The sequence below is a fragment of the Neolamprologus multifasciatus genome, chromosome 16 (genome assembly GCF_963576455.1).
Source record: "Neolamprologus multifasciatus chromosome 16, fNeoMul1.2, whole genome shotgun sequence".
Lineage (NCBI taxonomy): Eukaryota > Metazoa > Chordata > Actinopteri > Cichliformes > Cichlidae > Neolamprologus > Neolamprologus multifasciatus.
Window position 1 is genome coordinate 21,435,979 of NC_140454.1, and position 10,701 is coordinate 21,446,679.

General features: G+C 41.5%; 1 protein-coding gene across 1 annotated transcript; it reads left to right on the top strand.

The window, feature by feature from the left end:
* The first annotated feature begins 104 nt into the window (after positions 1 to 104).
* Positions 105 to 10,585, top strand: ehhadh (enoyl-CoA, hydratase/3-hydroxyacyl CoA dehydrogenase). The gene is made up of 7 exons (XM_085134600.1): positions 105 to 366; positions 1,767 to 1,870; positions 2,611 to 2,780; positions 3,143 to 3,254; positions 4,611 to 4,715; positions 7,432 to 7,773; positions 8,204 to 10,585. Exons 1-7 carry the CDS (start codon positions 293 to 295, stop codon positions 9,448 to 9,450), a joined length of 2,154 nt encoding a protein of 717 aa, XP_084990726.1. The 5' UTR covers positions 105 to 292; the 3' UTR covers positions 9,451 to 10,585.
* The last annotated feature ends 116 nt before the right edge of the window (positions 10,586 to 10,701 follow it).

Here is a 10,701-nt window from a genome sequence, read left to right on the forward strand (position 1 = left end):
AGTACTAACCCACTAGCACCCACAAGTATATCTTATAATTTAATAATCAGATTAAAGTACATATCAATAATATAAAAGGCGGGGGGAAAAAATAATTACTTATAAACTCTGCTTCCGGTAGGGGGCGATAAGCGCGAGTGTTTGCCGTAGAAGAAGAGCGTTTGTTTACACGGAGGGGAGGAAGTGTGACAAAGGTGATGAAGGATTGCTAACTGGGTTAAAGTCAAGTTTCAAAGTTCAGTCTGCACAGCAAAAAAGAGAGTGCGACATCTCCAAGTACTCCTTCGACACCATGGCTCAGTACACTCGCGTTTCGGGCTCCGTGGGCTTGATTACTCTCCAAAGTCCTCCCGTTAATGCACTCAGGTGAGCTGATTTAATGAACTTGGTCTGCACAACTTCTTATACTGCAATTTCTTTTCTTTTTTTCTTTTTTTTAGCGTATCTCGTAATGCGAATTCACATGTGCCTGGTTGATTTTATATACAGTAGAGCTGTAGCTGCAACAGCAATTTGCAGCTTACACAAGAACAAGTAGTATTATCACGAAAGAGCTTTGTGCACCAGAAGATAGTAACTCAGGTGTTTTACCAGAGGGTGGCGTCAGAGAGAGTGATCCTCTGATTGCTGTTGTAAATAGCTTGAACCATAATCTGTCAAACATGAGTGATATCAAGTCTTTCTATGCCAAGTGAAAGTTGAAGTGACTTTTACATGTCCTTTATTTATCAATTACGTTTGCTTGACTCTGTGGATTCTTTAAAAAAACAGTTTAAAAACTCTTCTGTTCAAACAAGCTTTTTGTTGATCTACATATTTTATATTTTTTACATTATTTACATTTGATCTTTTACATTGTATATAATGTCTATTGATTTTATTGTTTATTTTAATATTTGTGTACAGCGCTTTGTGATTGTCTGTGAAAAGCGCTTAATAAATAAAGTTTACTTACTTACTTACTTATCCAGTAAAAAGACTTATCATACTTAATACGTTTAAAAAAAAAATCTGGCCAAGAGGGAAGTATAAAATTAAAACAAATACCATATTCGTTGTATAAAGATATTTTAATTGCTTATAATGTAGAGCGCAGAGTCGCTACTTGCAAAACAGGTCCTTTGTTTATTTTATATACACCCCTTCATAAACCCTGGTGTCTACAGCCTGTTTACAAATAGACACAAAAGTTTTGTAGTTGGTACTTTTTATAGACGGTCTCATCAGGCAGATTATTCCTAAACTGGCAGCTGCCATTCTTCTGCATATAGAGTCAGTAGGTTTTCATACCTTTTAAGTACATTTTAGTGATCAGTTAATCTCATTCACGGCATTTACTTCAGGGTAATTTATTACCACCGCTGCTTTAGGAACAGCTTGAGGCTTAATACATTACAACAGAGAACTGTGATTAATTAACAGCTCACTAAAAACACACCCAACCACAGTGTGATCTACTGGACCCTGGAACCTTTACTGGACCTCACAAGTTTACTTTAAGTCACTTAAGCTGTAGCAATAATTGAATTTATTTACTCTTTTCTATATTACTATATTCTATTCTGATGTGTACCTTAAAATGATCAAAAAATAAAGTACATAGATGTTAATTATCAAAGGTTATGCTGCTGTGCCTGTCTTTGTTACATGCTTTTATTTTAAATTTGTGAAGAAGGGCTACAGCAGAACAGTTTACTGTTAAGTTTAAAATTTCACAAAGGGTGGAAAAAAAGGCCAAATAAAGTTGTGACTTTTTCCTCATGCAGTGCAGCGGTGAGGCAAGGCATTGTCGACTTGATGCAGAGAGCACTCAGTGAGCCAGAAGTGAAGTCTGTGGTCATCTGTGGCCAGAATGGGATATTCTGTGGGGGTATGGACATTTTTTTTAATCATATACCATTATATTATCTATAATGTAAGTATCTCTGTCTGCCCATCTTCTTTCACCTATCCTATTGAAATTAATTTTTAGAGTATATTTTAAAAACATGCTCCATGACAGATTGGATCAAGTTGATCCCACTTTGTTCTTCTGGTGTTTTCCCTTCAGTTTGAGTTCCCTTCAGAGTGGGCACCTCGAGTCCCTAAAAAGGGAACAAAGTGTCAGTGAAGTTCACAAGCAACCAAACATATTAGTGATACTCTAACAAAATAAACACATTTTTAGTAGTTTTTTATTGCCCTTTTTTATTAATTTAATGTTAATATTCCATCATTAAAAGGTGATTTGTTGCATACACATAATGCAGTAAACAATACAGATCCTGTCATGGCATTTGCAAGTGTAAACACAAAAGCAAAACCAGAAGTAAATAATTTCACATAGAAATAATCCTAAACTGTACATTTTTCAACTATTTGTGTCATTATGTCCACCATCATTTAACTTGGAGCTTATTTGCTTAACTGTTGTGTTTCATTCTGTAAACTATGAAAAATAGAGAAACATGTTTTTTCTCAACTAAAACCCAAATATATCTGTCAGACAAGATTGAGAAAAGTAGAAAAGAGCCACACAAAATAATGAATTGCTGATCTGCATATCCATCTCTCATGACCTTTCTTTCTCCAAGTTTCTAATCATTTTGTCAATTTGAATTTGTGCAACAGGAGCAGACATCAAGGAGTTTGGGGGACAGATGTCTGGGCCTCCCCTGATACCGATGATCCACGCCATTGAGGCTGCTTCCAAGCCCGTGGTGGCAGCTATAGAGGGGATCGCTTTAGGTGGAGGCCTTGAGTTGGCACTTGGCTGTCATTATCGGATCGCACACTCTAAAGTTAGTTCATGCTTCAGATCTCTGTCCCTGTCGGACAGTGTCTCTTTAATGTCAGCGATGTAACACATCGATGTCTGTCAGTATCTTGCATGTTGTGAAGCTTTTGCATAATGTTTTTTTTTTTTTTAAATAAATTTGCAAATGACTAGAAAAAGAGTGAGTTTGTCTGTCAGACTAGAAAAGTTTTAAAGAAATCTTATCTGTCCAGAATACATTTGATATTTATGTCACTCACAGAAGCCAGGCAGAATAACACATATCATATTCAAAGAATATTTCCAGAAACATTTTTCTCTAATGTCTAAACCTCCACAGTTCAGTACGTCCCGTTTATCAAATTTTGTGCCTTTATGTCTTTTCAGGCCAGAGTGGGACTTCCAGAGGTGACTCTGGGGCTGCTGCCTGGTGCAGGGGGAAGCCAACGTTTGCCGAGGCTCATCGGTGTCCCGGCTGCCTTGGACCTCATCACCACAGGTAGCAGAAAGAAGTTAACACTGTCTGACTTTGATTAATAAAGTTCCCTAAACTTGGCGACTCCCAGCAACTTTTGGTTTCTGAAGAAGAGCACGTCCTAAAACGTTTGATAATAAAGCACCCAGACATGTCACTGTATGCAGTCCTGCTAAAAACTAATGAGAAACTATTCAGTAGCTTGTAGAACTGCCTATAGAGGCAATAGTTAGACTTTATGAGCCTCTCACATCATGTGTTTACAACATTGCTTCAGTTCATTGAGGTTTGCTGGCATTTGAGTATGCAGAGCTCTCTTAAGGTCTCAACACAGCATATTAGTCACTGGGCCTACAGCAAGAGTTGTAGATTTGCTGTTGTGGTTGGGCTCATTGTCCGGTTCAATGACCTAATTTTGGCCGAGCTTTAGCTCACGGACAGAGAGCCTCACATTTGACTCTAGAATACTTTGGTATACAGAGTCTGAATGATCAGCCCTTCAACACAGTGGTTAACTGTTGTTGTGAGGTGTTTGTGCTGATTTGCTGTGTTTTGTTTTCTGTGCATTATGACCAAACATCTCCACTTTGTCTTGTTTGTCCAAATTACATTGTTCCAGAAGTCTTATGTTTTGTTCAGATGCAATTCTGCAAACAGAGCCGTGTTGCCTCTGGAGAGAAGAGGCTTTCTCCTGGAAACCAAACAAGTCATATTTGTTCAGTGTGTCTCTGATTGTACATCCATGACTTTAATATTTAACAAACAAACTAAGGCCTAAGATCTTGCTCTTAAGTTGGTTTATTCATTTATTTATTTTTGCAGTTTCTCTGATTGTTGCACGCTATGACCTTGAGGTGAATTTGTTTGGATGTTGGCAGTCTGCCAAAGCTCCTGCTTTCATAGAAATGCTCACGCTTGCTAATGATCATTTATTTAACTGTATTTGATTAGCAGCACCAGTCCGCTACTTACCCCTGTAATTCCTATGGAAACAGTAAGGTTTTTTTTTTTTTCACGTGTGACTGAAAATAAAATGAAAATAAACCAGGAGACAGTTTACATGGATGACCAGCAGAGGTCAGCATGAATTAACGTTTTACTATGTGATGCTGCAGGAGCGATTCACTGCCCTGTTCAGAATGTCTGAAATGTTCTTCACAAACTATAATTCTTCATCTTTTGATTTATTTAAAGTCTATTTTACTCTATTATGCTATTTAGTTTTGTGAGACGTTGCCTTTATTTAACTAAAACAGGAGATGATGTGGTTTTAAGCTAAGCGTCTAAATGCCAAGGTCACCTGAAACGGTCCTCATTAATTCATATTAGGTTCATCGTATCATTCATATGGAGCCTTGACGACACTCATGTCTCCCACAGGTCGCCACGTGACTGCCGCAGAGGCACTGAAATTCGGATTAGTGGACCAGATTACTGATCACAACACTGTGAATGTAGCTGTGAAGTTTGCCCAGCGAGTCGCAGGTGAGATGTTGAGGGAGGGGAAAAAAGAAGCAAATGGTACTCACTGGCTTATTATACTCTCTCTCTTCACTGGTTTAAAAATTGATTCTGTGGAAGCAGGCAAGAAATTCCACCTAGAGCAGTTATTTTAGGTGAGTCTGACATCAAGAAGCGCTGATATGTAGGTTGTGGAAGTAAAAGGAAGGAGAAAATGCAGCAGCCAGATCCTTCACCACAGAAGCCATAAATGTTTCATGGATCTGTCAGATGTGCTCTGATGTCTTCCCTGCTTTTGCTGTATTATTCAGAAGGGCGAAAAGGGACAAACTTTCCTAGAATATTCATAACGGGCCCTCACCAGTCGTTTTGGAGGATGAGGATTTCCCCCACACGTGTGTACCAGCCTCATTTACTTGCTGAATGGGCTGCGAAGTGTGCCACATCCCCGTAGTTTAGGATGATTTATCAGTCAGTGGAAAGAGCGGCCCATTCATATTTGCTAGATGGTGATAAATAGTGACAGAAAGCATTTGTAGACTCAGCCTGAATGAAAAAAATATGACAAAATTTTTCAGTCATCTAGTTTACTTTTTGGAAAAAACCTCAATTTTTACCGGTCTTTGTGCTAAGCTAAGCAACCTCATATTAGGCATACAGACACAAGTACTACGAAACCTTTCATCCAACACTCAGCAAGAAAGCAGAGAGGCATATCAGAATGTCCTATTCCCTTTATTCATTTGAGCATTTATGAGTGCTATATTCCCTCTAGTACTGCAGAATAATGCACACACCACCCACTCTGCTGTGTGGTTCGATGAGGGGAAGGTACATTTTGTTTAGTCTTGCCTCGGCATAGCCCTGCGAGAGCTTATGTTTCTTCTCCACGAAAGGAACGTGAGATGATGTTTTCATGACTACCCTGTAGGGTGCGTGCTAGATTTTTTTTTTTTTTTTTTTTTTTTTTTTTTTTTTTTTTTTTTTATTCCAGAGATGTCATCTTCATCTCTGTCGAGATTTCTTGGCAGTGACGGCTCATTTCGAAGGCATTTATGTTGGCAGCAATCTCACTACATCTGCACAAAACGTCAACAGTTAAGTCAACAGTTTGATTTACAATCAAAAGATGATTGCAGTCTTGTGCTTTTTTTTTAAAAAAACATTTTTTTTACACAAATGTTTTTTTTTTTCCTCCGCACTCTACTGCCAAGTTGACTTTGAGTGGGTGAGGAAGTGAGTGTTGTTGGTAAAGCCGAGGCTTAGAGTGAGTCAGACGGAGAAGCCAACAGCGTACAAGATGGGAGATTTGAGGAGATCGGGCCGAATCTGTGGAGATTTTTAACAGATACTCCAGTCTTTTTGGTTGATTATCAGGGGTGTTAAGTAGGGACGAGAAATGTGCAATTAAATTTACAAACCGAGCGTGACTGTTTGTGACGTCGAGATGCGCAGCTGACGACACCCGCGGAGTACAATCAGTCTGGGCACACAGTGTGTGGGTACATATTTATCCAAAGAGCAGTTGCACTTAAACTGATGCACATGTGGCCTCGCAGATGTACACACACACCATATACACGCAAGCTCGCAAGTCGAGGCTGGTGACGAGATTAACTTTTTTACCCCAGCGGTTGCAACATCTGTCCCGCTACATCTGTGAGGACGGCCAGGATTCCCAACCGCTGCACAACAAATCCACAGCTCGACCATTTACAGATTAAGCGCTTCAATAATACTCTCCTAAATTACACAGGAATCGCATTGCACTGACACACAATACTTCCCAGACATTTATTGTAGACAGAATGTGCATTAAACTGGTTTAAAATGACCCTCATAAGTCATTCCACACTTACAGTATGCTGTTTTAGGCAAAATACCTCCTTATTGGACTAAGTGGATACTCATAATCAAATGTGGCCACTGTCCCTTTAAGCTTTGCCATGGTGACCCAGTTTCTGGCCCAGACCCATGGCTGAGTGTAATTCAGTGGAGCTGTGAAGGATTCTGACTACTGTCCCATGTAATCACGTCAGAGGAGACAGGAATGGGAATTAAGATTTTTAACAAGGTTTTAGCCGAGTGGTCATCTTCTTCGCAGTCATTGTTCCTCAGGCTTGAATTACATCAGACTAGAAATCTTACGTTCGAAAGTTTTAGTATCTTGATATTAAATCTTTTCATGTAATTTGGCTTGTGGGGGGAATGATGTTGCTCAAAGGATTGCGAATTCAGTTTATCCTCTCTCTCTTCTTTGCTCTCACAGTTGGAAATTTACCTGCTATTTTGTCTATTTTGCTTTTCATTCTGTTTCAGATCTGCGTTATTCAAGGTGAATGGTAACAGTAAACTGGCAAGGTCCCTCCCATTATCTGGGAATGGTCTGTCAAATCCCTCTGCATGTAGAAGCTACCGGGCTATCTAGTGATTGAGTGGATGAGTGTGCCTGAAAAACCAATTACACCTGGACTGTGTGTGCTGAGTGCTGGTTGACAAATTTGAGAAAGTGGAAAAGAGTGGTACCTCTGGAAGATGGGAGGCACTTTTCAGTTTGAAAAGTTGAATTGTGCAGAGGCATCTGCACAGAAATCAGAAATGTAATTGCAGACTACAGGTTTAGCTGTCAGAAGTGTGACGAAGCTGAAAGCAGGCGATCATTCGGCTGGGGTCACATCGTCCTTTTTTTCTTTCTTTCTCTCTTTCTCTCTTTTTTTTTTTTTTTTTTCCCCCCCTGCAGATCAGCTGCTGGATGCACGTCGTATAAGCACATATCCGTGTCTGTGCCCTCCTGATGTGGATGTTCTGTTTGAGGAAGTGATGCAGAGTGTGCGCCGGACTGCCCGTGGAGCCATAGCACCAATTGCGTGTGTCCAGGCGGTGCGCGCAGCGGCCACCCTGCCCTACAATCAGGGAATGGAGCGGGAGAGAGAGTTGATCGCTACTCTCTTCACCTCTGGCCAGGCCCGCGCTCTGCAGTACTTTTTCTTTGCTCAGAGAGCCGTCGGCAGGTGGAGCATGCCCAGTGGAGCCCGCTGGGATACGAGCAAGCCCAGGCCTGTACATAAAGCAGCTGTGATTGGTAAGGGCTTTTGTGTCTTTTAATTTCTACTTGTCCCGACCTTTTCATTTATCACAAGCACGTTGACTCATCTCACTATCCGAGTGGCATCTCCACATCCAGGTTGCCTATGGAAACTAAGCCCTTGTTTACACTTCAGCTGAGTTTTAATGGATGTCTCTTCCCTGCCGCGAGGCTTGGATGTATGACAATCTGGATATGTGAAGCTCAGCAGCTTGTGTATTAAAATTGCAGGCTTTGGAAAAACGCTATGCTGCCAACGTAAAACTATTTACAGTCTAGCATTGCACAAAATGTTCCGTGCATATATTTATCTCCTGTAATTTAACAGAAATGTCTCTAGCATTTGCATGGCTGTTGGTTCTGATATTTTTCCCCCCTATAGTCAGCATGATTTTTGGTTTTGTTTTTGTTTTTTTTGTCATTTCAGGTCTTGGCACCATGGGAAGAGGCATAACTGTTGCCCTTGCACAGGCAGGGTTCTCTGTGGTAGCTGTGGAGACTCAAGAGAAGCAGCTGATGGAGGCAAAGCAGGCAATATCAGGCATGTTGGAGCGAGGGGCTAAGAGACGTGGGGTCGCTCCTGCTCTAGACAAGATTAATTACGGCCGTAACATCCAGTCGGTAGCAGATGTCGACCTTGTCATCGAAGCTGTGTTTGAGGACATGGCTCTGAAAAAGAAGGTCTTTCAGCAGCTGTCCGCTGTTTGTAAACCTAGCACATTCCTGTGCTCAAACACCTCTGGATTAGATATCGACCAGCTGGCCTGTCAAACCCGCAACCCAGAGCTTGTGGTTGGGATGCACTTTTTTGCTCCAGCCCACGTCATGAAGCTGCTGGAGGTGGTTTATGGGCCAAAATCCTCTCCTCTCGCTGTGGCAACTGCCATGCAACTGGGAAAGAAAATTGGGAAAGTCAGTGTGGCGGTTGGAAATTGTCGGGGTTTTGTGGGGAACCGCATGCTGAAGCCGTATTTGGAACAAGCCCTCTTCTTGTTGGAAGAGGGAGCCACACCTGAGTTTGTGGATCAAGTGCTGGAGGAGTTTGGGTTTGCCATGGGTGTGTTCAGAATGTCTGACCTCTCTGGGCTTGATGTGGGCTGGAAAGTGAGGATGGCTGATGGCTTGGCAATGCCAACAACGGGACAGCCAACGAGACTCAGACAAGGTCGTAGGTACAGCCCCCTGGGAGACCTGCTCTGCGAGCAGAGACGGTTTGGTCAGAAAACAGGCAGAGGGTGGTATCAGTATGATAAACCTGGCAGTCAGGTGGCTAAGCCTGACCCTTGGTTGCACAGCTTCCTGGACGAGTACCGAGCCCGGCACGCCTTGGTGGCACACCGCATAGACCACCAGGAGGTGCTGGAGCGCTGCCTCTATTCCATGATCAATGAGGGCTTCCGCATCCTGGAGGATGGAATAGCCGCAGGGCCTGAAGACATCGACGTCATTTACGTGTTTGGCTACAGCTGGCCTAGACACCGCGGAGGCCCCATGTTTTACGCTGCCACAGTTGGCCTAAACAAGGTCCTTGAGAGGCTCGAGCACTACTACCAGGCTCACCCTGATGTGCCCAGCCTGCAGCCCTGCCACTTGCTCAGGAAGCTGGTGGCCAGCGGCAGCCCACCAATCCAAAAGTGGAGGGAAGTGATTAAGAAAGTCCGCAGCCAGCTGTAAACAACATTTCAACTTTAATGTGTTAATGCACTTCTGAGTTTATAAGCTGATTAAATGTTGACTTGCATAATCAAATAATAAGAAGCACCTGTAAAACTAAATGCATTTACCTTAAACCAAAAAAAGACCTCCTGTCTTTGCCAACCGCATTTGTTTTTTATCGTGACAGGAAAATTGCTCACCTCATAGATCAATATGTTCAACATGAAATACTAATAAAAACAGTGTCTATTGTGTATTAGTAGCAGTAATAAAGATTGATACAATAGATTGAGCCAAAAAAGTAATAGTGCAAATCTTCAGGAGTAAAATAGCATGCGCTTTAAGGAAAATTAACCATAATTTGGAAAAATAAACTGAAAGAAAAGTGTGACGGGAGTAGATTAACAGCACAGTACTGGGGATATGTGCAGGAAGCAAGTCATCTTAGTGTACGTGAAATGTCAGCTGATAAGAATAACAGAAGGAAGAAATTATACATCTTCAGCAGAGATGGATGACTGCAGGGAGGAGGGACCTCCTGTGGCGTTCAGCAAAGCACTTAGTCATTCTGTCTCTGGCGGACCAGACCACTGTGGAGAGGCTGGGCAGTGTTGTCTGTAGATAGACAGACAGATACTTTATTGTCCCCATGGGGGAAGTAGGACTTGGACACTGCAAAGCCAGATCCCTCAACAAATATGGGCACTCGGCACCAACAGATACAGATTTAAAAGCCCAAAGGATAACAACATCACTCAGACTGGATTTGAACTGCAGCCTCGTTTTATTTTGATCTTACCGACAGTTTGTACAATTTGACTGTATTATCATTTCTTATATTTTGTCTACTTTATTCACACACGGAGGTGGACACAATACTAGGAGTGGCCACAGTGAAAAACAGACCTGACCAGGCTTTGAAGCCAGCGAATGTATTGCAGCAGATGAAGCTCTACAGAGGAAATAAAACTCTAATAATTGTGAATAAAATGTCTTTACTTAAGTTTGTGCTTTTAAAATTGTTTACCAAAAACATATATGGCACATAAAATGCTAATGTTTGAATGTAAATTAACTCTTTGCTTTTCCTGGTTTTCACTAATGATACTGCACAGTATAATCTGACTCTTCCAATAAAGACATTATACAATCAGGTGTTGATCTGCGATGGTCCTCAGATTGTTCCTCAGCAAAATGATGCAATATCTAAAATCTAAAGTTTATTTAGTCAAATAATGAATCATTAAGGAAAGTGTGATCGGTATAAAC

Coding starts and splice junctions, on each gene's coding strand:
- ehhadh (XM_085134600.1), top strand. CDS start 293: ATGGCTCAGTACACTCGCGTTTCGGGCTCCGTGGGCTTGATTACTCTC. Junction 2,781..3,142: donor ATCGGATCGCACACTCTAAA/GTTAGTTCATGC, acceptor ATGTCTTTTCAG/GCCAGAGTGGGACTTCCAGA. Junction 3,255..4,610: donor CTTGGACCTCATCACCACAG/GTAGCAGAAAGA, acceptor TGTCTCCCACAG/GTCGCCACGTGACTGCCGCA.